General features: G+C 38.2%; 3 protein-coding genes across 4 annotated transcripts; 1 reads left to right on the forward strand and 2 right to left on the reverse strand.

Moving 5' to 3' along the window:
* The first annotated feature begins 151 nt into the window (after window positions 1-151).
* LOC149006909 (chaperone protein dnaJ 16-like) lies at window positions 152-17274 on the forward strand. Of its 2 annotated transcripts, XR_016174956.1 has the most exons (13): window positions 152-750; window positions 4460-4583; window positions 4784-4866; window positions 4976-5087; window positions 5180-5284; window positions 10741-10791; window positions 11572-11661; window positions 11812-11920; window positions 12035-12183; window positions 12267-12320; window positions 15802-16025; window positions 16160-16455; window positions 16546-17274. XR_016174956.1 is itself a non-coding variant. In XM_089164677.1 (12 exons), exons 1-11 carry the CDS (start codon window positions 608-610, stop codon window positions 16018-16020), a joined length of 1239 nt encoding a protein of 412 aa, XP_089020803.1. In that variant the 5' UTR covers window positions 152-607; the 3' UTR covers window positions 16021-16025; window positions 16160-17274. The 2 variants fall into 2 exon arrangements, 1 of the variants encoding a protein (XP_089020803.1); XM_089164677.1 differs by having other exon boundaries at window positions 16160-17274.
* Window positions 17275-18427: 1153 nt separating this feature from the next.
* Window positions 18428-19700, reverse strand: LOC149006910 (Peroxidase superfamily protein). The gene has a single exon (XM_089165844.1). It carries the CDS (start codon window positions 19683-19685, stop codon window positions 18687-18689), a length of 999 nt encoding a protein of 332 aa, XP_089021970.1. The 5' UTR covers window positions 19686-19700; the 3' UTR covers window positions 18428-18686.
* Window positions 19701-21379: 1679 nt separating this feature from the next.
* Window positions 21380-23999, reverse strand: LOC149006911 (senescence-associated carboxylesterase 101-like). Its single transcript, XM_089165843.1, has 4 exons — window positions 23828-23999; window positions 23338-23674; window positions 22704-23243; window positions 21380-22401 (listed from the first exon to the last, which is right to left on the reverse strand). The coding sequence occupies exons 1-4, from the start codon at window positions 23836-23838 to the stop codon at window positions 21595-21597; spliced, it is 1695 nt and encodes a 564-aa protein (XP_089021969.1). The 5' UTR covers window positions 23839-23999; the 3' UTR covers window positions 21380-21594.
* Between the last annotated feature and the right edge of the window lie 1628 nt (window positions 24000-25627).

Consider the following 25627-nt stretch of genomic DNA (forward strand, 5'->3'; position numbering starts at 1 on the left):
GTGTTTGGGACCTTGGATTTTGTGGGGAAGCGTGGAACCCTGGATTTCCTTTTCCCACCTTTGAAATTTGAATTCTCTCCAGTAAGTCCAATTCATAAGGATAGCTACATTCTGTCGTTGCCGATTTCTCTTCCATGCGCATGATGCGCACTATACGACGAATCGACGATTCTGCCTTCCGCTTCCAGCCTGTGTTCCTGAAAAGCGAGACATGCGCACTGCGCCCACGGCGTTTAATATCAACAGAGTCCTTTCAAGATACCACACGTACCCTCAAGGCCTCAAATGTCTGGTCCTTCTCTGTTCTCTTCTCCTCTTTGGTGGTCTTTCCCTCTCTGTGTGCTATATGCTATTGCGAAGTTCGAGCTTGCAGGTCTATAGAGCTATTCGTCCAATCACTAACCTACCTAACCTTGTTTAGGTTTGATTTTCAGGGTCTTTATTGGTTCTGAAGATAGAGGATTTGATATTTGATAGGTTGGTGAGGAAATGAGAGGTGCAGAGGTCGATTTCTGCTGTAAGATCTCTGTCTTTCTTTGACATTCGCTGTGGAAAATTGTGTTATAGGGTTTTGAGGTTTTCTGTGCCGAGGCTGTCTTAGTGGAACATGCCAGCTCACGGGTTTTCTCCGAAATCGGAGAAGAATGAGGCCGTCAAGCAACCACGAAAGGATCCCTATGAGGTCCTTGGAGTTTCTCGGAACGCCACAGATCAGGAAATTAAGAGTGCTTATCGAAGAATGGCCCTCAAGTAAGCTAATTTTCAGTTGTATGAAATGAAAGAATGATCCAAGTCTATGTATTTCTTTGTAATGTTCGTTGAACTACTTGTTTTTGCTTGATTTCCTATTTGTTTATGCGAGTCTTCTCTTGGAGTTTTAGGTTTGTTGGTGTGAAACTTTTGATTTTTGAATTTGCATCTCGCTGAGATGAACCTGAGTTTTGGAGACATGCTTCTTTTCCTACAGAACATCAATCCGGGTCACTGCTTTCCGTCTTCATGGCTGCATTTTGGGTTTTTTTTTTTTTTTTTTTTTAAGCTTATTTTGTTTGAAGGGGAAATTAGAGGGAAGGGAAGGGAAATTTTCGTAATTAAAAAAGAAACTATTGTAATCATTATCCCATGCCATTGTATAAGCTACTTAAATTTCACACCATGTTTAGTAATGATGTATTTTACATGTGATCTTTATTTACTTCTTAAGATCAAAGGAATTTGGATGAGTAAGATGAAATTTAATAACCACGAATGATTTGGAGTTGGTCATATTGTCACATAAAGTAATTGTTTCAAATGATTACATTTTTGAAGTATGATAAAATTCTCCGAATTACCTTCTCTTTAGTTCCCCTGGCAACCAAACATAGCCTCTGTAAACTACAAAAAAGATGAGAAATAGCTCCATTGTATTTCATCAAGAAATTGTTACCATGGTCCTTTTAGAGTGCATGGACTCAGGGAATGTACTTAGAAATAATAATTTATATGTCCAGAAAACTTTCATTTCTTCCTCCATCTCACCTGTGGTTCCACTACTACATAGCCTTTTCGCTGGCTATCTCTGTACTGCCATATGTGTAGCATTTCATAATAATGTTTTCCTCAAACTTCACAATCTCGGATAATGACTTCTCCAGTGCTTAGTCACATATTCACATTCTGTGGCTGCCGTCAATCAAGTGTACTCAGATCTCCGTAAGGACATGATTGGTTGGCGTTGCCTGTTCGAAGAATTGGCTGCACACACATTATCTAGTGGCAAAGTCTAGATGTGGACACTCATCCCATGGAAAAAATACTCCAATACATCAGTACAACCTCACATCCATGCAATGACTGTGTTAGCATTGTTCAAAAACCTGCCTACATTCACAAAGGAATGTGCTGACTTGGGTCAGCATGGTGCTTAACACTCTTGAATGGCGACTACTGCAAGAAGATTCTGGTTTACACAACCACTGTTCTGAAGATGCAACCAAACCTAGTTTTCGGCAGCCAAAGTTGCCAAGGAGCTACAACCCTCACTATCCAACGGCAGTTGCCACAGGACACCTGAAATACAAATAATAGAAGTGGTTTGTAAATGTATGTCCTGTTGTTGCTCATATGATGTGCAAATTCCTCAAAAGTAAACCATGACTAACTTGGTCATTTAATCAAACAACCATTATGGTGAATATGATACCAGTTAGATTAAAGGTTACCTAGACAGCTGGCAACCTCGGAAAATGATAATGACAGACGTCACGTGTCATTGCGCAATCTCCTTTTACTTCCTCTTCTTTTCAAACCTTGAGTTGTATTCTCTAGGTCACTTCAACAAAGGCTCTCTTGAAGGCTTTTAGCCACTAATAGATGTTAGAGTAAAAGGTTAAATAAGAACAAGAGCCACTTCAAAGTCTCATGTCATGGTGGATATCTGATTTATATATTGGAGTTATGTTTGGTCAAATATAATTTGGCATGTACAAATTGCTCTAGATGTTAATAGTTTTTTACATATTAAAACAAATGAATGTTTTATCACATTTTAGGGTTTTTAGCAATATTTTATAGTATTAAGATTCATAAAACTTTTAGATTTAATTAAAACCCCAGCGTTAGAAAGTTGAAAAAAATTGCACTTATCTCGGCCCATCTAAATGAGTATGTAACAATATGTTAACACAAATCCAGTAGTAAACTAACTTTTTGGCTACTTGTGTAGACTACAATGTAAATGATAGCACAATGCAAGCTGTGTTCAACACTCATTATGTTGGTTGACTTAAAATTTTCAACCTTATGCTTTCGTTGATAAGGTTGAGAGGCTTTAAGATTGTGGTAGCCCTTGAACAGTTATAAAAAGGCTGGAATTGAAAGTCATTGACCAAACAAATAGACAGAATTAGAATTGTGGGTGACCCTTGATGGATTATAATCAGACTTTACCAGAGATTATACCTCACTTTAGGTTGAATCTCGTCCATCTTATGATGGGTTTTAGATGGACTACATCATTGGATTTTCTCATTTACTAGTGCTTCTTCATGAAAAAATGAGTGAGAGGCCTCCCCACCCCCAGGCATATCTGTTAACTGGTACTCTGATCATGAGATTGATGTAGGTAGGCTGATAAATGAGACTGTCTCTGTATGGTAGGCATGTTTTATTGTGTACCTTTGTCAGTATTTTAGTCCACCATACTTTGCTCGGTTTCAAGAGTGTCCATTCTTATCCCCTGAGACTATTTATCATTTTGTCATCATTCCAACTTCTTGTTGGGCATAGATATAATCTGGCTACTTCTGAGAGCTGTAGTTGATGCCTGACTAATCCAGTTGCATATTGCAATATGTTGTATATGGAAGTCATCCATCTGTTTGCTACTCTAGAAACTTCTTAAAGCAATGAATGATAACCTTTCATTTCCTGTAAGTTTGTTTCAGCAGGAATGGCAAATACAATGAAGAAAAAAAGTTTTAGTTGAGTTTTTTTTTTCTTTCTTGGGGTGGGAGGTGGGGAATTACTTCTTAAGTTCCTTGGGGTTGATGCTACTTGGGTACCTTTACTCTGGATGATATTATTTTACTTGCTTAATATTTTCCGGGCAACTTATATATTGTTCCTGCTCACCTAGAGAAAAGAATGGCAGTTCTCTCTCTCTGTATGACAGTTTGTTTGGGTGAATCTCTCTAAAGTATTAAATGAGTTTTAATCTAACATCGTGATAGGGTTCAGAATCCTACCCAAAATGGAATGATAGAAGTACACAACCAGCAGAACAATGTGTGCAATATCTCTCAAACCTGAATTCTTATCAGCCCCAGGTTACTTATAGCACTAGATCTCCCTAGGTTCTCAACTCTGCAAAGTTGACCCTAACTAATACTAAATTTTGTCTTATGCAACAAAGAGATGAATTTATATCACTACTTTTAAAGGATCATGCATTGTTACTTAATAAGTTTGGATGGACATGAGTGAATGGTTTAATGGGCTGATTCCAGGTTTCTGCAGGAAATTGGACAAAACATTTGGGACCTTTACTGACAGAGCTTAAAGTGGTTTCCCTGTCAGAATATACTAATCACCCCTAGTTTACTTTGCTTCCCATAGAATTGTCTTAAAATCCACCACAATCTTTGGTGAAGTAACAATGAGTCTCTTTTGAGTTTCTTCTTTCTTAGTTTTCTGTTAGTGGAGGAATAGTATAGAATATCGCTCAGTTTTTGCTGGTTGTGCATCTCTTAGTTTCAGAGTCCTGGTGATGATTGTTGAAGGAAATTTTTATGTATCTCCATTCATGGTTTGCCTTTGTTGGATCCATCATACTGTGTTAGTAGTGTATGGCATCTTCTCATCCCCTCACCCCATGCTATGGAGTCTTCTGTGAGTAAGTTGCTTGTAGTTTGTTCTGCTCTTCCAATATTTTTCTTTAGATGGATTATTTACTGATGCTAAGACCATAAATTTTTAGGTACCATCCTGATAAAAATGCAAATGATCCTAAAGCGGCTGACATGTTTAAGGAGGTCACATTTTCCTATAATATTCTTTCTAATCCAGATAAGCGCTCTCAGTATGATATGGCTGGTTTTGAGGTAAGATAGTCAGGAGGATTCTAATTATACTGACTATTTAATACTTGATGTGGATGCACTCAATTAAACAAACTCACTTGCTTTGTATGCAAATGCTGGATCCTTCTTGGACTCTGATTGGCCTTGGCTAGATTTCTTTTGTTTGTGTTGTGATATAGCTTAAAGAATTGGTTGAATACTGATGTAAATGACTACTCCAGGCTATTGAATCAGAAAGCCAAGACTTGGAGTTGGATCTTTCAAGTTTGGGAGCTGTCAACACCATGTTTGCTGCACTTTTTAGGTGGGTTCAATTTAAATGAAGTTTGCTTTCTCATTTATGGGGATAACCATGATATTATGAGGGACCGTGAAATGATGGTGTTTTTATTTGTATATGTACTCCATGTTAGTAAACTTGGTGTGCCAATTAAGACCACTGTGTCAGCAACTGTCTTGGAGGAAGCACTCAATGGAATGGTGAATATCCATCTGCTTGAGTTGGGGAAACCCTCAGTTAAGAAGGTGAGTTGTTATGATCTATCTTCTTTCAAGATTATGTAATTGTTGCTTCTTTATGTATTGGACACCTTTAGAGCTTTCTCATATTTCTACAGGTCGAGAAGCAGTGCGCCCACTTCTACTCCGTAACAATAACAGAACAAGAAGCCCAAGCTGGTTTTGTTTGTCGAGTGCAATCACCGGATAAAAGCAAATTCAAGGTTTGTCAAGACATTTTAATTTCTTGGGGGCATATCTTACAACCTATGTGCTCATTGTAGTTCTTCATCATATTAAAGGCTGTATAACAGGTTTCCTTGTATGTTTTTTCTTAGCTGGATCAAACAATTTAATATATTCATTTTAAACTTTTGAATATATTAGGTTCTAATTTCCAATGGTTTCAGCTATGCTATATGCTGGTAGTGTTGGTGCTATTATCTATTTCACATTCAATTTGGTGAAATTTGCCGCTGGGTTATTTACCAAAATGCATGTCAAAAGGTTATTGTATGGTCTGTTGACTCTATTCAACTGGTCTATCTCATAGTCAAAGCAATTATGCTTTGCTCTCATGCAGATAATGATGTATATCATGAGTCCATATGTAAAACCAGCCCAGCAGGATGGTATGATGGGACAACTGTGAAAGCAGCCTGGTTTGATGATGTGCTGTGTCTTATTAGTTTGGTGGAGTATCTCATGGGGCTGCCTCAGCATGAAAAAGTGAAGAGACCAAGACAACTTTTACAAGAAAAAGGCACTAGATCAAGAGAGTTTTGAAAAAAAAAAGGAAAAAAGAAAAAGAGGTCAGTGTTCACATGAACATTAGCCAATTTAGTGTTCACATGAACAGAAATTTGAGGTTTGATAATTGATATAGACTGCTGGTGTGAGGGTTAGCTGCTGGATATTAGTGGAATATTCTAGAAGTTGTTATTAGTTTAATTTCTACTTTCAGTTTTAGGATGTATATATATTTTTTCAATGGGTAGTCTCTAATTTCAGTTTGTAACTAGTTTTGTTTTTAAGAGTCTAGAGTTAAAGGAAGTTTTTATTGTAGTTCCTTAGCTTTTATTTAGAAATCTATTTTCTCAAGTTTCTATTTTTATGACTTTCTACTTTGTGAAGCTTAGGCTGATCTATGATAGGCCCTGTCAGCTATACTTGAATAAATACTTCATTAATGGAATTTATATTTTTCATTTGCAAGTGTTTGGGCTGAGAAAGACTTGCTTTAACAGCTGAGGTAGCCTACTGTAACTAGCCTACAGGCTACAACCCTATTATGTAGAAATTGGGCTGGACCAAACCAGCTTCAAAGGACCAACTGAACCAGGTCAAATCAACCCAGCTGGCTTTCTAGAAGGATCAAAAAGAGGCCAAAACACTGGTCACATGAATGGTAACATGAAGAGGGTCACAGCCCTTTTTTAGCCTTGAAGGAATATTACTTAGGATTTTGTGGGGCTCAAGGGTAGATTGTGTGAAGATCTTTTATGAAGATTGAAGACTAAAGACCTTTTACAGAAGCTGCTAAATATGTTATTTCCATAGTTTCTGATCTCCTAATTACTAAAATCAGAACTGCGAAGTTTCTATTCTTGTTGCTGAGAATCTTAGCTAAAGGCCTTTTTGGTATCTGTTTTGCCTGTTTAAAAGAAATGAGTACAAGAATTCATGAAAAATGATTTGTTAACTTTTGTCAAGAATAAATTATGGAATGAAAAATAAATTTGGTGTGTCAAAATAAAATATTGATAATAAATGATAATACAAATTGAGAACAAATATTTAGGGTTTGGGAGCGAGAAAAAAAGAGAAACAATAAGATTTTCAGAAAAAGAATGTATGCATACTAGTATATCCTTAATTTGCATTTAAATTTAAGTGACTTGTACAAAAATTAATAGAATGAGTTTCAGACCTAGAATCCATAATAGACAAAAAGTCTATTGGTGATTTTGAGGGTTTTTCTATTCTTTTAAACAAAATAGGATTTTAGATACCAAACACATTAAAAAAATGAAAAATGTTAGAAAATGAGAATGATAATTGATACCAAAATGCCCTAAGTAACTCAGCAATGGAGTTTCTATTTTCTAAATCAGCAGTTTTGTATTTTTCTTTATGAGTCTATATATGTAACTAGGTGTTCTCAGTGACCACAGATTTTTATGGACTAATGAAGCTTTTTGCTTTGAGTTTATTTTCTCTCTTGCTTTGGTGATAAGAAGGATGAGGACCTTGCTGTTTAGGCTAAGTTCCTGGGTCGAAGGAGCTTTGCTCTCAAGAGCTAAATCTACCTATTCCCATTCTCTGTTCTCATCTCGTTGTTTCTATTTTATCATTTCTAATTCTTTGATTTGTGGGTTTAATTGGGCCAAGTCGTCTTTGATCTTAGCTTTACATTACCATATCCCCCTTTCTTCTACTTATTCTCTTATTCTTCAATTATTTATTTTTTATGTTCTTTTATATGTAAACAAAAGAAAGGGGGGGGGGTCGGGGGGAGAGAAAAAGAATGTTCGGTTCTATTCAGTTTCGTTTGTTCATATTATGTTGAACTTGGCTGTGATTGATCTCCTGCTGGTTTCTCCTGGTCGAGGTTTATTTTTTGTGTTAAATAATGTGTATGTTTCTTTGGAAGTACTACGGAGTAATAACATTACTTAAGCAATTATTTATCTTTGGTTCATAGATAAAAAAACTCGTACAAAATAAATTTCAGTGTTCAAAACAGGATGCCACTTCAAAGTGAAAAAAAGAATACCATATTTCGTTGGAATGTTGAAAATTGTGGGCTAATGAGTGTGTCTCTTACCTAAAGGATGTATTGATTATCTTTTGTGGACAACATCTTCTCCTACTGAACTCAGTCATACATGCTACTAGGTGCATCATTTGTTTCACCATAATGGATCAAGGGGTTTCTTATCCTAGGATATAGTGTGCAAAGAACAGTTCATGTCAGATCCATTGGACTTTTAGAAATTTATACCAGACAGCATAGTAATTATTATTAGTATTTACTTGGTGCTAAGCAATTGTATTAGGACTCCAGGAAGGTATTGATTTGATGATGTCTTTGTAATTTATGTACTCAAATACTTTATATCTTTGACAATATAATTTAATTGAATGACTTAAGCAATATGTTATTATACTTGATTTGACTGTATACAAGGTAAAATTGTAATTGATTGGGAATATGCAGTCTGGGCCATGTGCCTCAACTCTAAACTGCCTTGCCTTGAGTCAATGCCCACACTCCCCTCCCTTGCCCAAAAAGAGGGGAAAAAAGAAAGAGAAAATTACAGATTGCATGCTTTAGTGGGGCTTAAACTCTGGGTTGCACACTTTAGTGCCCTAAATTATAGATTGCACACACTCAAAATTACAAGTTGCACACTCCTAACATTCCATCCAAGATTCTGTTAAGTCATGAGTAAAGTGACCATATTACCCTCATTAGAGTCAAATGACATAACTATCGCCATTTAAACCCTCCCATACCGAACCCTTAGGTGGGTGAAGGTCTACCTATCCTCTCCGGAAATCGCACACTGCTGCCGCCGACCACTGCTCCACCTCTCTCTCTCTCTCTCTCTCTCCCTCCCCCTCCTCGAGAAACTGAAATATTCCATGAATGAAGGTCTCTCTCTAGTTATGTGGACATATTAGAAAATGAATCGAACATCCTCAAGACAAATTTGTCCGCCTTAAGAGAGTTGGTTATCCAAGTGCTCAAAAATAAATACTAAATCTATTGGACCAAAAACAGGGTAAATAACCTGCTGCGATGCACCTTTGAGAGCAATGCCTGGAACTGACACAATTCCTTCAATCTTGATCCAAGATTCTTGAGTCAAGCTCTTGGTGTACTTCACCATCTGTTTACTGACTAAAGCTGGAGCAACAGTCACAACACACTGCACTGTGAACCATTTCTCTCTCAATAACAGAAAAATTATATTATTCCCCGCATCACCAGTAATAAGCACTTGACCATGAATCGGTACTTGTTTATTCTTCAAATCTTCGTTAAGCGATTAAATTGCGGTCCATTTTTTACCACTCACAACTTTCAATAGCAGATCATCTCTGCAATTTCCCGCAAGAGGATCCGATTCAGAAGCATTTGCAGCCACTGCTGCTGCAGCTTGCTCTTGTTGACGCTTTAATCTTTCCTATTTCATGGCTTCCTTCTTGGCAGCTTTCAACGCTTTTGTTAGGGTTAGGATTTCCCAACTCCGGTGGATGCGGCAACGGCTATGGCTACTTAAGGTAGACAAATTTGTTCTTGAGGATGTTCGATTCATTTTCTGATATCTCCACATAACTAGAGAGAGAGACCTTCATTTATGGAATATTTCCGTTTCTGAGGTGGTGGGAGCGGTGGTCGCTAGCAGCGGGCAGTTTCCAGCGAGGATAGGTAGAAGATGGGTGAAGGGATTCACCCACCTAAAGGTTGGGTATGGGAGGTTTTAAATGGGGGTAGTTATGTCATTTGACTTTGATGAGGATAATATGGTCATTTTACTCATGACTTAGAATTTTGGATTGAATGTTAAAAGTGTGCAACTTGTTATTTTGAGAGCATAAAATCTGTAATTTAGGGCACTAAAGTGTGCAACCAAAGTTTAAGCCCCTACTAATGCATGCAATCTGTAATTTTCTCAAAAAGAAAAATCATGAATCTTATCAATGATAGTATCAGAAAAGACACAAAATAATCCTTCATTTTGTTATCCAAATTTTGTTTTCATTCAAAGTGATTTTAAAGACAATTGCGCACACTAAATAGGGCTTCAACTGGGACATTATTTCGTCAAACGTAAATAAGATTTTGTGGAGGTGGTGGTTGAAGTTGCAGTGTGGATGATGTTTTATTTTGAACGTGAAATTATTGCCTTGCTCATCAAATTAACTTTCTACTCATTAAAGAGCAATTTCACCCCCTTTTTTTTCTTATTTGTTCCTTCTACTCTTGGGACACAAGAGCTTTATGTTGGTGCTTCTTTTTCCTTTTTTCAATTCCTTAGCAACATTTTTGCCTCGGTCATTCCCAAGAACAAAAAATGAATTGCTTTTAACAAATGGATTTCTATTCTTTTCTGTTCCTAGAGAAAAAAAAAACAGGAAATAAAGAAGCAGAAATGTTGTCATGTCGGCCCTAAGTAGAAATACCTGCTACTATCCAAAATGCCCCTCACAACCCCATAACCTGCACATTACTGAAATATACCTGCAATTATCCAGAATACCCCTCACCACCCCATAACCTACAAGTCTGAAACTATATCTTAACAACTTACAATGTTTGAAATGATACTTATGAACCGAATTTGGATTGGACACCTGTGAGTTGGCAGCTCTTCGAAATTGGCATCAAGAAGCCCCTATTTCTTGACTTTGTCATGGAACTTTCTTAGCTAGGAAGGATCAGCCATAAGGCTGTAAAGTTTATGTGATCATAATTCTTGCTGTTCCTGATCCTGAACCCTATCAGTTTGCTCCCACACTAAAATTTCTGATATTTTTACTGACATTGAACTGAGTAATATACTTTGTTTTTGGTCATATTTTTCTCTTCTAAGGACTTCGATTATGATTAGTGAAATTGCCAAGGAGAACATCCATGTCCTGCTACTAAAAGGCTTGGTATTTTTTGCAGCTTTTGTACTTTGAGCAGGAAGATAATGGTGGATTAAGCCTTGCATTACAGGTACTGAGCATTTTCCATGGGTTGTTTTTTTTCTTTCAATTTAACTGAAATAGTTCACTCAAGTTCTTTTGAATGTATCATTCATTAATACTGAGCTACAAAACACTTGTCCTAAAAATGAAAAAATGTAGTGTTGTTAAAATATCGCATCATCTCTTTGCATGCTATGAACTAATACTTGCTAAACACATTTGGGGTTAGCAAGATCCTCACCTTTTCAAGTATTACTTATATAAATTAAGATGTTGATGATATCCAAGTTACTATTTATTGAATTATATCATATAATGAATGCTTGTTCTTAATATTATCGATTCCAAACACCAACTATTTATGAGAGTGTTTGCTAGTACTTATTTTTTTTTTTTTAATTGATATCTGTAAACAATCTAATAACCTGTAAGGCTGTGACCAGTGCTTAGTAAAGAGTAAAGTAAGAGATTAGGGAAGATAATGGGAGAAAAGAACTGTTCTATAGAATGTTCCACCGTACCAGCCAATACCTCTGTGTGTGCGTGTATATATATTTCTATTAAGCCAAAAGAGAATTACATTTGGAATATAACTTCTACCTATTTAAGCCTCAAGCCTAATAAGAAACTTACTTAAACTAGGACACTAAAAACTAAACACCTAAAGCAATAAAGGAAAACCACGAGCTCCCCTATTGTGCTACATCACATTTTGAACAATATTAATTGGTAGGTACATTTGATGTATCAAATTTACTTATTTCATTTATTAAGTATTCGTGATTGACTACTTTCTTTTGTCAACTAGGAGGACAGTTTAAAAACAGGAAAGGTCACATCTGCTGGGATGTATTTTCTTGGTTTCCCTGTTTATCGGTTAGATGAATCAGTCAATATGGTGAGATAATGGCATTGCAAGCTTCTTCTTCTTCTTTTTCTTTCTTTCTTCTTTCTTCTTTCTTCTTCTTCTTCTTTTTCTTGCTCTTGATCTCAAAAAATTTATTCATTTATTGTTTCGTTCATCAAATCACATGGTTTCTGAATCCAGATGGCAAATTCAAAGGATCCTGATACTGCTTTCTTCAAAAAATTGGATGGATTTCAGCAGTGTGAAATTACTCAACTGAAAGCTGGATCCCATGTCTTTGCTGTCTATGGTCAGTTCATTGATTTCCTTTGTCTAGTTGAGGATGGCATTTCCTTTGATTTGTGAGCTGAATGCCTGATGAACCTCAGCATTACCCTTGCTGTATGCTGTTACATATTTTCAGGTGACAACTTCTTTAAAAGTGTAAGCTACAGGATAGAAGCACTTTGTGCCGCACCTTTTTCAGAAGAAAAGGGAAAACTAAGGGCTGTGGAAGCTCAGATTTTAACTAAGAGGGCAGATCTTGTTAAATTTGAAGCTGAATATCGAGAGGTATGGGTTCACATATTAGCATTTTCTTAATACCTCATGGAACCTTTATATTCATTTGGGATCATTTTTTTGCCATTTGATAGGTACTTGCACAATTCACAGAGATGACCAGTAGATATGCACAAGAAATGCAGTCAGTGAGTTTACATCTCTTGGTCTTTTTGTCTTAGTTCATAGATTTAAAGCTGGCTATAGACTTTTATGACAAGATGGTCAAGCATTATCCAATTTAAAAGATTTAGCTCAAACATTTGACTTGTCCAATCAGTGGAGCTAGGAACTGATTGACCCAGGTGGTTTTGTTTATGCACACTAGCAGTTCAGGTTCAGAGCCTGAGGTCATGAAAGTACATGATGATGAGGGAACTTGCATTCCATTTTTATGGAATGTCTTACATGATAGAGGGATGTAGTGGATTCTTATTTACTAGCTTCTTATTGTAGTTGAATCTGAGGATTGAAATCTCATTCGTCTTTAGGTTTCAGTGGGTCGAGACCACCAAGATCTCTAGATTTTGGCCAAAATTCTCACCAAACTTGGTATAGAATCGACCAGATTTTGGTGGCATGTTTTGATGGGTTTTATGCATGTAGGATTCTACTAGGAGTCCAATTAGAGTTTGTATAGGAGTTAAATTAGAGTTTATATTCATGTAAAATTCTATTCCTTGTAATAGTATACTTTCCACTTAATTATATAAATAGAGGGCTTGAGATCATGGATTGATATGCCATTTTGCCAAACATTGTATTTCTACATGGCATCAAAGCCTAAAAACGATTAGGGAAGTGAGAAAAAAACCTACCTCCTGCTCTCTCTCTCTTGCTGTTGCAGAGTGTCGAACTATCTCTTTCAAAAACCATCGCCTCTCTCTTGTCACAACTCTTCAAACCCATCAAAAACCGATCGAAACCCCATCAAAATCAATCGCCCTTTCTTTTTGACAGTTCTTCAAACCCATCTAAACCTATCGCCTCTTCTTTCTGGCTATTCTTCAGTACCACTGATGTACTACGCTGCTGCATACGGTGAGAAAAGAGCAATAATAGAGAAAAAAAAGGGAAAGAAGAAGAGTAGAAGAAGCCTGCACTACCGCTGCCCTACCGCTGCTTCTGCAACTTTTTTTTCTCTGTTTTCTCTGATTTCTCTGATTTTTCTGATTCTTCATTTGACTCCTGCGATTGAGGTTCTTCGATTGGGGTTGGTCTTCTTAAGCCTGCTATTGAGGATCGATTCTTCATCTGAAGTGATTCGATTAGCCCAAACAAAATAGATGTTTGAGGGTTATTTTGGTAAATTTGCATTGTAGGGACTTATATGTAAATTTGTAAAAGTTATGAGATTTATTTGCAAATTCAGATTTTCCAGGGACATATTTGTCATTACTGGAAAAAAGAGAGGGTATTTATAACCTTTTTTGGGTGGTTTGGCTATTGCATTCTGCGACGTTTTAGTTATTTTTCAAAAGGTGAAGATTGAAGAACTACAAACAATTTTTTCAACATGGCAATTATCGATGGTACTACTGCTCCCACCGGCCCTGATCATTACCCCACTCTTCATCCTCTTTCGGTAAGATTTGATGGGACAAATTATTTGATTTGGTCCCAATTTGCTTACTTGACTATTGTTGGAAGAGGAGTTGTTGGATACATTACGGGCATCACTATCAAACCTATATAAATGGATCTCGAATGACTCTCTTATTATGTCATTTATCTTGAATTCCATGATTCCAAATATTGCTCGTGGATGTCTATTACTTGATATTGCTGCCCAAATCTGGAAGGCTACTACTGAAACATATGGATAGTTGGGGAATGATGCACAGGTTTATGAGCTACGAAAAAAGCTTCATGAGACTACCCAAAAGGAACTGACTGTGGCCCACTATTATGCTGAGTTGCGATTTCTTTGGCAAGAGTTGGATCTTTATGGGGATTATCACCCCACTAATCCAAATGATGTGGCCTACTTATAAGAAGCACATTGATAAGATTCGAGTATATGACTTCTTGGCAAGTTTGAACGTGGAGTATGATCAGATCAGAGTGCAAGTCTTGAGTCGTTCTCCCTTTCCTACACTAGAACAATCTTATGCTCTTGTTCAGTGTGAGGAAAGTCATCGATTAGCCATGCTTCATACTCCTATTATGGAGAAATCAGCCTTACAATCTGTTTGCATTAAATCTGATTCAGCTTAGGAGATTGTCAAGTGTGAGCACTGTCACAAACCATATCATACCAAGGCCAATTGTTGGAAACTGCATGGGAAACCTACTGATTTTGGGCAAAAAATAGCACAAAGAAAGGAAAAACCAAAGGCTAATTTTTCTGAGACAGTTTCCACACCACCCTCTACAGACATTGGTTTTTCATAAGAGGAGTTTGCTACTTTGCGATGTATTCTGCAGTCTTCTAATGCCGGTACAGCCTCAACCATTACTTCCTCTACTACCTCCATCTCCAGCACTGCAAGCCACACCCTCTTTGTCTGCTGGTTTGTTTCTCTCCCTGCTTCAGCACAGCTGGGCCCCCTCACCACTCTTAAATCCATCCCGAACGACACTGCAACATAAACTTGGCCGTCTCCCCCATCTCTTGCACTGCAATCCACACCCTGTTGCTGGATTCTTTTTCCACTCTTCCTTCCCTTTGTCCAGTTTGATCCCCACCGTCGTCCCTTTGTTTTACCTTCTGGCATACAGATCCAGATCAAGCTTGGATTCATCAGTCAATGTCCGAGACTTACATACTGGGTAAGAACTACGAAGCTTTGGCCATGGCAGAATACACCTACGATGAAGTCTATGCTTGCAAGGCATCTCCTAGGCTTTTGCCCACATTTAAACATCATCTATGACTCTATGCAGATTGCAGACTAAGCACTGCATGTTCTCAATTTTCATGTGATTGCAATCACTGTTGCAAACACCCTGGTTGATCACTATGTAGAATACTCTTCCTCCTTGGATTTGTGTTTATGAAAGTCTGTAGGGACCCACTTGGCTGTAGTATAATGTGAAGTGTAGAGCCAGATGTCATGTTGCTGATGATACTGTTGGCTGCAAAGGGTGAGTTAGTGGGGAGGGCACGGCATGAAATGCCAACTGGGAGAGAGGGAGTGCCACTTAGTTGCAGTAGTAAGCAGGGTTAGCGACTGTAGCAGCAGTGGAGGAAATGGGTTTCAACTTTGGATGGGTTAAATGGCTGAAATGGAGCTGAGGATCACTAACATTCTATGGTTTTAGATTCTAGTGCATGAAGCATATAGATCCCTCTACCTTGATTTTGTTTTCTTCATGTTTTCATGTGAAGGCTTTGACTCTAGGTCATGCTAAGTCATAGAAATTGTTTAGGCTACTCAACATCTTGACGTGACTCCAAAATCTCGGTGACGATAAATTGGTGCAGACTGATTGTTTGCACGGATAGAAATGTTTTAGCTGTATATCCAACTAATTGAAATGTTGAGCAATGGCTCAGACTCTTCAACTGTGGATCTAACCCTTCTAATGGTCAATGAACGGTCTGGTTTATCAATTTTGATTTTATAAACGGGGTTTCAGATAAGTGGAGCTCTTAAATTTAGGTTTGGTCTTTTGTTGCATGTTTAGATTGATGAGCTTCTCAAGCAAAGGAATGCAATCCATGCTGCATACACAACTGCTCCACCTCTGAAACAGAGTTCGTTTAGTAGCAAGGTCAGAGGTTCCTTCAAGGAGTCTAAAGGGGAAGATCAGCCAGAAAGGGGTAAGAAGCCTACAAGGGATAGGCCAAAAAAGAAGAAATGGTTCAATCTACACTTAAAGGTGAACAAGAGGAAGTCTTGCTGAATATGGTAAGATATCGGAACAAAAATCCATCTCATTGTCTGCTTTTTTGTGTATGAAAATGTTTGGTTTCTGCCAATTTCTAGGTTCTACTATTAAGGGACGTTTTGGTTTAGCTTAAAGAAGCATTTTCTAATTTCAGGTGTTGTGGCTGGAAGTTCGATTCTCCCTTGTCGACCGGACAGTTCTTTCATCAATAGAGTAGAGACAATCTGGGGCAGTCTTCATTATTATAGCTTGTAAAGTATGTCAATGTCAATGCTTGTAAAATCCCTATGTTATTCCTGGTCTTCAGTTGTCTTGTAGTTAGTTTTCCTACGTCAATATCATTTCTTCAAAAATGAGAGCCACTGGATGATCATTCCAATGATCTGGCTGCCTACATTCAAGCCTCTGCAAATTGCGAAAGAACTTTTAAAGTATAAAGACATATGCTGGGTGAGGTTTTGGTTATGGATTATCCAACAGCTTTACCATCAATTGAACAGGCTGAATTGTTGGTGCTGACTGTAACACAATTTCATGCAGGAATCTTGCCATGTAACCGCTTCATTTCCAAAGGATTGGAAAGTATTTTTAAGGATGGTTCCACAATTTAGTTTCCTTATTTTTTGGGGGTAAGGATGATGGTTCCACAATGATGTGTGGGGTTTTGAACCCTTAAAAGACATTCTCATTGTGTCTGGTTCTCCCCATCCTTCCCCTTTTTCCTGTTTTGTCTATTCAGGTGACATTATCTTGTAATTTTGTATTTGTGGGGGCTGAGTATCGGTGAATCAATGGAAAAGAGGAAATGGGTTAGGTGCATGGAATTACTTTGATGAAACTAGAAATATTTATTCACTGAAGGTAACTAGAAGTAAATCAGAAACGCAGTGATATTTTGAAGTATGGTCTGCAACTCCGCCAGTGGAGATGGTTTTGTAGGCGTAAGAAGAAGAATAGCCGAACAGCAGCACGTATGATGATCAGAGGAGTTGAATATAAACCAAATATTTGCTTCCCTTTGTAATGTAGAGCTCTGTTAGGTTTGAAATTTTATTTGATTTCATTTTTAAAAAATGGCATATTGCGAAATTTGTAAGTGTATGTTTCATGGTGATAACATAATTTTTTTTTGTCCGAAGTAGGGTTTTTAAGTAGGTAATGGAAAAGTTTACATGTGGGCCTCTTTAGTGGAAGTTCTTGTTGGGTTCATTTGTTGAAAATTTGCATTTAGATATAGGGTTAACTAATACGGTTAGAGAGGTGTTAAGTTTGTTCATGAAATAACTAAATTACTTTAATCTTAAAATTATAATTTTACTCTCTCATATAGGTGGGTGACAGGTAGACCTGTAAATGGACTGGATACACCAGTATCCAAATCCAAATCAGAATCTGATTAGTAAATTCGCTATCTGAATCCGCCAAAAATTTATAGAAGGCATCCGAATTCGAATCCGAAACTTTATCGGATATCCGATAATAATCCGATCCGATAAAATATCCGATTATTTATTGATAATTGTCACTTTTTTACATTTTTTATTATAATTTCTAATTTTCGAATACCACTATCCGAATCCAATTACCGGTATCTGAATCCGATTATCATCTATTTTTAAAGAAAAAATGTTAAATACTTTACTCTATCCGGATAAAAATTTATCCGGATATTATCCGATCCATAAGCAATTATCAGAATCCAGTTGCTTAGTGGACGGATACAGATATTTTCCGGTAAGAAAAATTTTTGAATACGAATGTGAATTCGGAGGCGGATTTCGGCTATCCATTTACAAGTCTAGTGACAAGATTCTCACTTTACTCATCTTATTGATAAGGTTTGTTGTTTAGATGGTTAAATTGTTGCTCACACCAGAGGGAAAAAGAAAAATAATGTTCGAAGCATCACTGAAAACATGGATTGGTTGCTTTGCACACATTTGACAAATCTCACCTTAAACCCTCTCACTTCATCTCAGTGTTCTTTTTGGCGGGTAAGTCTTGAGTTCAACTTGCAGAAGAGTTGAGTTTTAGAAAAGATTGGCTTTAAGTGGTGGTGGTTCTAGAAAGGAGAGAATACCTTCACCCACTATATGATAGGTAAAATTGTAATTTTAAACTTAGGGTAATTTGATCATTAAATAGTGCATTAGCCCTGAAACAAAAAGCAAAATTAAAGAGACCAAACAAGATTTTAGCCTTCACACAAAAGATCACACGTACATTTTTCCAATTTCCACTCAAAATTTTTGGGTAATACAAAATTGGACTTGGTTAGATACCCTAGATTCATTTCTTTTTAAGTAACTTTGCATGCAGAGCTACATCGATTTAACAGAAAAACTTCAACGTCAAATGAACTGAAGACAAATACTGCACCCAAAGAAAAAGAGAATTGAATATATTCACATCAAAACACACTTTTTTTTCTTCTTTCATTCTACTATTTTGTTTCTTACAAACCTTTAATACACACAAAATCAATTGGATCAACCCAACAGAAAATATATCTCAAGTACAGAATCACCTTTCTTGGTCAAAAGAAAGAAAAAGAAAAGAGTAAAGAACCACCTATTTTCTAAAATTATGAAATTTAACGTATGAGCCCATTGAGGAAAAAAAAAACAAAAAAGTTATGATTGTGGTGTATTCATCGTCTCTTCTAAGCAAGCTGGTAAACCTTAATGCCCCTGAATATTGTTGAAGGAATCGCATCTCCGGCGGACCTCACCCTGGTGACCAGTCTTAATGTTAATGATGCTGAGCTTCTGCATCGCGAGGGCGAAATCATGGTAGAAAGCGTTTTGATCTGAAGCGTACTTCAACACAAACGGCTTGGTTCTAGGGTCCAAAAGCAGATCGGTGTCCGATTTCAGCAGTGTTATTCCTCTGGGAATGTTTTGGAAGAACGCATTGTCGAATTTCCCTGGGGAAACCACATCGAAGAAGACGGCCATATTGGGATTCTTCTCGTAATTGGCACAAGTGTTTCGAAGACCCACGGCGAAACGTGGGTTCAGGGTCGGATCGCTCTGTGAGTCTTTGCTGTAATTGAATATGCGCTCTGCAAATTCCTTGCAGTGGGCGAAACCGAGAGTGTGGGCACCTCGAAGGGCCACCATTTCTTGCACTGAAAAGCTCTTTTTGGCGAAGAGATCGATTTGCTCTGAAACGGTGGCAGTGGAATTCAAGAGATTACCATCAACATGGGAAGCAAGGGAAATTAACCCATCTTTGCGACCCAGGCGAACTTCGTAATGAGGTCCTCCAACCATGCTGACGAGATTGCGAGTGACGAGTGAGAGAATGTCAGCGCAGGAGACGATGCCAGGGCAGGATAATTCCAGGGCGGTTTTGGCTCGAACAACAACATCGAAGCCGTCGCCGGCGAGGGAGGCGGAGAATGGGTGGTCACGCTCGGCCTTATTGGATGGGGTTGAGGTGATGAGGAGTGAAGCGTCGCAGCCTTCGACCATGCAATCGTGAAAGAAGAGACGGAGGGTTGCAGCGGCGGTGGTGGGGTTGTTGATCTGCTTGGTGGTGACAACATCTATAATTATCTGCTCCACACGAGGGCATGTCTTCTGGTAGTAATCGGTGGTGAGCTTGGATTCGGATATGATGATGAAGAAGAAGAGAAGGATGAATACGGGCAATGCAGGTACTCCTACCATTGTCATTTCCTCTCTCTCTCTCTCTCTTGTCAATGATACTTTTATCTCTCTCTCTTTCTCTCCCTTTCTTTCTTTGTGTAAGAGAGAGGACTAGTGAAGAACCTCCTCTCAGTGGCCAAAAGAAACGGGGGAGACGAACACACAGAGAGAGAGGAATGTGATGCTATGTATGTGGAGGTGAATGAAGGGGAACTGTTTTAAGGTTATGAAGATTGAAGGTGGGGGAAGGTGTTGCTTCTCTTGTGGAGGAGAGAAGTTTTTGGGAGTCAAACTTCTATATTTGGGATCTGTCTGCTAGAATTTTGAGGACTCAAGAGAGACAGAGAGAGAGTGAGTTCACTCTGAGGTGAAGCAGTTTTGTGTATCTGTCTTGGTTAGAAAACTAATTAAGTTTTGACCACGGTGAGCGGTATGACTAGAATAAAAAAAAATTGATGATCTAGTCATCATGAAGTGGTATAGATTTTTTTTTTGGTGGTAAGATGAAGTGCTATGGATTAGGTCTTACATATAGAAAAAGATATATTGGGTTATAAATAGTCCAGATTAAAGAATGTCAAGTATTTTCGTGCTCAGTCTTGATAAAATCAACAACAATTTCAAATCAAGCAAGAGCTTGTGGAGGAAAAGCATGCTTTGGGGCTGCTCTAGACTGCCAGACATGCTGTTTAATGGGATTCACTTGGGTTAACATGGGATCAAGGATTAGTTGATCACCTGAAGGAATTGAGGACAAAACCTTCAATATAGGAGCCACCATTTGCATTTGTACAATGTTATAAAATGAGGAAGTGAAACAGATTGGATTACCGATCCTACTTCAGGTGGCTAATAGAGGAAAAGAACAACCAGTCCAATTGATCAATCTACCACAGTAGCAGGGGCATGATGAGGTAGAGGGTGGAGAACTGACTCAACAGAGTATCCTGGAATCCATAGACTGGATCAAGAATTGATACTCTTGGCATAACCACCTCATAAAGAGCAATGTCAATAGAAGGGAAGGGGCATGATGAGGTAGAAAAATAGAGAACTGACGCAACAGGGTATCTTGGAATTCATAGACTGATCAATGATTGATACTCTTGGCATAACCAGCACATAATAAAGAGCCATATCAATAGAAGGGAAGGGGCATTTCCACCCTAAGAAGCCTAGGGAGGTAGCATGCCCACAAGAAATCCATGGTAGGAAAATATTTTACCTTTGTGAGACAGCCCCACAACAAAGATGATGGGGGTGAGGAGCTCCTAGGGGCTGCTTTATTCATGGAGGCACATGATTTACAATCCTGAATGCCTGACTTCTCAGAGCAACAAATAGAAGCCCAATTGATTATAAGGAACAGGGATTTATTGCCACTGTCTCAGAAGATACATAGAGAATTAAGTCATTTAGCATAAATGCTAAGGCAGCTTGAGTGAGAGTATACTTTCCTGCTAAGCAGACAACTTCTAGCCTTTGAGAATATAGTTCAGATGGATAAATCCCTTGGGAAGAATTATGTAAAGTTCTAGCTACAATTAAAGGAATACCAAGATGTGAATCAATAGTTGAAGGAATAAACATGTGATGTCATTGAAACCCTTCCAGCTAATTCCTAAGGGAGGAAATGTAGGTTGGGAGTGCATATCCTAATCCTGATTTCTCTGCAGTTTCACAGGCAATGTTTCTTTGATTGCATTTATTTCCTACTGTCATGGACAAAAAGGTTTTCTACATAAAGCAGCAAAGTTACAGCCAAACCAAACAAGGAAAATCAGATACACTCGTTCTACATCAAAGACCTACAAGGGGAAAGAAGCCTTGAAAAAAAAGCACAACAAAAAGAAAAAAGAAAAAAAGAAGAAAACAGCTGAGAACTGAGAAGTGTAATAATACTGGAGAGAGAGCGGATGCCTTGTACATGACCAGTTTACTTGTAGTTCAGGTAACGTTCATTATCCATGAAGTTTGCGAGCGGGGAAATACGATTACGTTCTGGAATTGTTTCGTACACCTTCCACCATTGCATGAAGGTACTCTCCTTCAAGAAAATCTCTGGAGAAGCAGCTAAGTCATCAATCAAGCCCATCACATACACCTCAAAGTTATTCAGCTGTTCTAGAACTGATAATTCTGCTGCCCCTTCAGCTTGTCCATTCTTCAATGATTTGGTCCAAACCATTGCTTCTTCCAACTTCGCATAGAAGCAAGAATCCTCCGTTAAAGTAGCAGCAGTGTCCCTATTGCCTGATTTCCTTTCATGCTTTGCAGCTCTCTCCTGCTCGTCCATCCACTGCTCCAACAATTTATAGTGCTCAGACCTTCCATTGGTGATGTAACCAAGCTTACCATCCTTGTTATATTCTGCAATATCAAGAGGTTCCACCATTCTCCTATAGTTTGTTCCTGCATAGAGCAGGCGCATAGGCAAGGGAGACTCCCCCTGCTTCAGGGGCTTTGTTGCTGCTTCGTTGACCACCTCTTGCCAGAATTTTGTAAGGGCTTTCTTGAACTTCACAACATAGATGTCCCTTGGGTATGGTTTATTCTTATAACATTGATAATAGCCCATAGCAACCTCAGTTGAACAGACCTTCTTGTACCACTCAAGATTGGCCATGTTTATCTTCATATCATTCAGTTTCTTGTCAGCTTCAGAGGTCCGCCTCACATGATCCAGGTAATTTTTTCTTTCCCGTCTCTCCATCTCTGTAATCAATTTGTCTTCTTCCTTGTTCTGACAGAGAGTAAGAGAATTCAAGGTCACTACGAAAACATTTGCCTTATTGGCTTAATTCTAAGAAAACATTTGCCTTATTGGCTTTGCCACTGTGTTTCTAACCACTAAAGACTAAGATTAATGGTTCACAATGCCCACCTAACATTTATTTTAGATATTAACATCAAACAAATATAGTTCCAGATCGTATCCGAGGCAGAACAGAAATAAGTTCAACTGTTTTTAAGGATGAAAACCTGTAATTCAAATATGTATTTAAGTTGAAACAGTGACTGTTTCGAGGATGAAGGTAGGTTTACCTGGTTGCTTTGAACTCCAATTGCCTCCAGTTGAAGTATAATCCCTGCTCGAAGTGGATCGTCTCTCGAGCCCCATAGTTCGGAAACTCCATTGGAGACAATGATCTGATGGGTAAGATCTTCTACTAACTTAGCATAATCCAAGATACCGGGAATCTGAGGCGACTCACGAGTAGCTGCCAACACTTGGAGGATTGAAACAGTATCGTTGAAACAAGCACAAGCAGGTGAAGAAGACGAAGATGAACAAATAAGGAACGTGCCGAAGGGTTTGTAGCTGTTTTCTGCGGATGAGACGAAGGTACGAGCGATGAGGTCGCCATTGGAAACAACGTGCAGAAATCGAGATTTCCATCCCGAGCGACTCTGAATCGCCTTGGAGAACACATCGTCGCCGAGTAGCGGAGCTCCGAATGTGATGCATATGGGGAGATTAGGGTCTGATGGTTTCATGTTGTTAAGTAAATACAAACAATACAGAGATGCAATCCATCCTCCTATAGAATGTCCCGTGATAATCAAGGGTTTCGTTGGCTTCAACTGCATTATTTCCAAAACATATAACAATTAAAGCTAAGAATTTGATGATCAGAGGAAGAAGGGGGAAAAAACCCAAAAAGAAGCCAGAGCGTACCAGCAGGGAAAGGTTTTCATCCTGAAAGAAGACGGCGAATAGCGCGAGGGCTTCTTCGTTGATGGAGAAAGAATCGTTTTTAAGTTTAAGGAAATCAAACGCAGGAGGATTTTGAACCAAAGATGAGGGCAGCTCCGACGAGACTTCTCCATCCACTGCAACGCCTAAAGCTAAAATTTGGTACTTTTCATTATCACAAATCTTGTATGCAAGAGATGAAGCGGACGTGCGTATGTTCTTGGTGGAATCATCATTGAGTCCTTGAATAGCCTTCGAGGAACACTGGAGAAGACCAGAAGCTAACACCAAATCTGCTAATTCAGATCCACAGCTAAACCTGTAACGAAGAAAGAAAAAAAAGTGTGGGTTTTGTGGGGTGAACAAAAACAACAACAACTACAACAAATGAAAAATAATCCCTTTCTCATCTTAACTAGTGATTCTCAAGATGAAGATTGAGGGAAAGAAACAGAAAAAGAACTTCTCTTACACAGTATTCATCTCTTGGATCGCTATAACTGAACTGATACTATATGGAGATGAAAGGAAGAGTTGCGAAGAGCGTAAATCGCAGAGAGATAACAACAGCGATGAAGAGAATTGGTTTGTTATGAAGAGCTCTCTGTCTTCTCTCTGGTTTTGAGAAGAAACAGTCTCAGGAAGTCTTTTTATTTATTTTTGATAGAACTCAGGAAGTCAAGGTCTTCGGGGGTGGTGGGCCTCCACCTCCATCACATTACGCCATGGTCGGGGAAGCTGAGTACTATAATACGAAGGCCACTTGACGCGATGTTTCAGTGTAACTTCCTCTTGCAAAACACCAAAACTCAAAAATTGAATCTTTCGTTTTCGTGTTACATAAAAAAATGGTTACCTTCGACGACTTTTGTCCAACGACGTTCGTGTTGGTAATTTCGGAGAATCCTTCTTGCAAACTTCACCAGATAGATTTTACCCCAGAATGGGATTCTGGGAAGGTTCTCTCTTTCAGACTTTCAGTGTGGTTTTCTTCATGACTAAGGAGTGTTAGCCACGGTTGCCTGTTCACACACTCTATTAGCTTGTGTTTTCTCAGTTAGTTTTACGGCACCATCGCCTCTTTAGGTCACACCAAATGCCAAATCAACAGAAGCTTCAGAAGCAAGCCTTAGAAGCTGCAAAGAAATCGACTATCAAAAGCCACTAATGCAGCAGAAGAGAAAGACAAAAGGATACTCATTGAGAGAGAAATTCACCCGCAAGTGTGGAGGCATGGGTAACCATTTTTTTTTGGGGGGGGGAGATTTCATAGACTTATCAAAACTATGCCAAATTAATAAATACATCTTTTTTCTTCAATGGTAATATTTTGTCTCATATTTTATAATAAATGAAGAAAGAATTCACAAAAGAAGAAAGAATATGAAATCAGAATTCTATTTTAGTAAGAGCAACCTTATAAACCAACGGGTTGGTTCAAGTGATAAGTAGCTTGGTCCGCTTAAGCAAGGTTTCGGTATCAAAACTTTGTGGATACAAAAAATTTCCTTTGAAAAACTCATCCACCTCAGCCTAGGTCGCACACCGGATTAGTCAAGGCAAAGCCTTGAAAACCAAGGTTGGCAAACCAAAAGAAAGAAAGAAAAAAACAACCTTATAAAATTATAAAAGATTAAATACAATTATGAAATTGTGAATAAAAAAAATTGTTAATAGAGGGTACGGTACTATTGGGCAGATTAAGGGATATTTTGAAGTATCATTGCTAATTTGGCATATTTTGAATATTCTTGGTTTTTGTCAATTATTATAGTATCTCTAAAATTTTTCCAATTTTTAAATAACTTATAACTTAAAAAACTTAAAAGAAGATTGTTGAGGTGAAAAATGTATTCTTAGCTCTTTGGTTCACTCCTTCTGTCATGGTTCCCGAGACCAAAGCAATGGTGAGAGTGGGTCGTCAGGGACTCCTCTGAGGCTGCATTTGTTTGTTGGAATAAAAGTGGGGTGGAAAAAAAGGGGTGGGAAAATTCTTGAAAAAAGTGTAGATTTCTTACTTTTCCCATAAATCTCAAAATTGTAGATTGTTTGGTTGTTTAGAGTAGGAAAGTAAGAGACAAGCTTCCTTGAATCAAAGAAATTTTTCTGGTGATGTGGCAGCCCAACTTTCCCACCCCAAGTCATTTTAAAACCCCACAAATTTGGTAGGATTTTGTGGAAAAATTTGGATAAGTAAAAAGTGGGACTCACCACTATCACTTTTTCACAAAACCCTTTCCTTTCCTTTCCTTTCCTTCTCCTTCTCCCTCAC

This window comes from Hakea prostrata, chromosome 8 (assembly GCF_041222555.1).
Source record: "Hakea prostrata isolate BN-2017 chromosome 8, UWA_Hpros_2, whole genome shotgun sequence".
Lineage (NCBI taxonomy): Eukaryota > Viridiplantae > Streptophyta > Magnoliopsida > Proteales > Proteaceae > Hakea > Hakea prostrata.

Coding starts and splice junctions, on each gene's coding strand:
- LOC149006910 (XM_089165844.1), bottom strand. CDS start 19,685: ATGACAATGGTAGGAGTACCTGCATTGCCCGTATTCATCCTTCTCTTC.
- LOC149006911 (XM_089165843.1), bottom strand. Junction 23,244..23,337: donor ATGAAAACCTTTCCCTGCTG/GTACGCTCTGGC, acceptor GAAATAATGCAG/TTGAAGCCAACGAAACCCTT. Junction 22,402..22,703: donor TTGGAGTTCAAAGCAACCAG/GTAAACCTACCT, acceptor ACTCTCTGTCAG/AACAAGGAAGAAGACAAATT.
- LOC149006909 (XM_089164677.1), top strand. CDS start 608: ATGCCAGCTCACGGGTTTTCTCCGAAATCGGAGAAGAATGAGGCCGTC. Junction 4,867..4,975: donor ATGTTTGCTGCACTTTTTAG/GTGGGTTCAATT, acceptor ACTCCATGTTAG/TAAACTTGGTGTGCCAATTA. Junction 12,321..15,801: donor ATGCACAAGAAATGCAGTCA/GTGAGTTTACAT, acceptor TTGCATGTTTAG/ATTGATGAGCTTCTCAAGCA.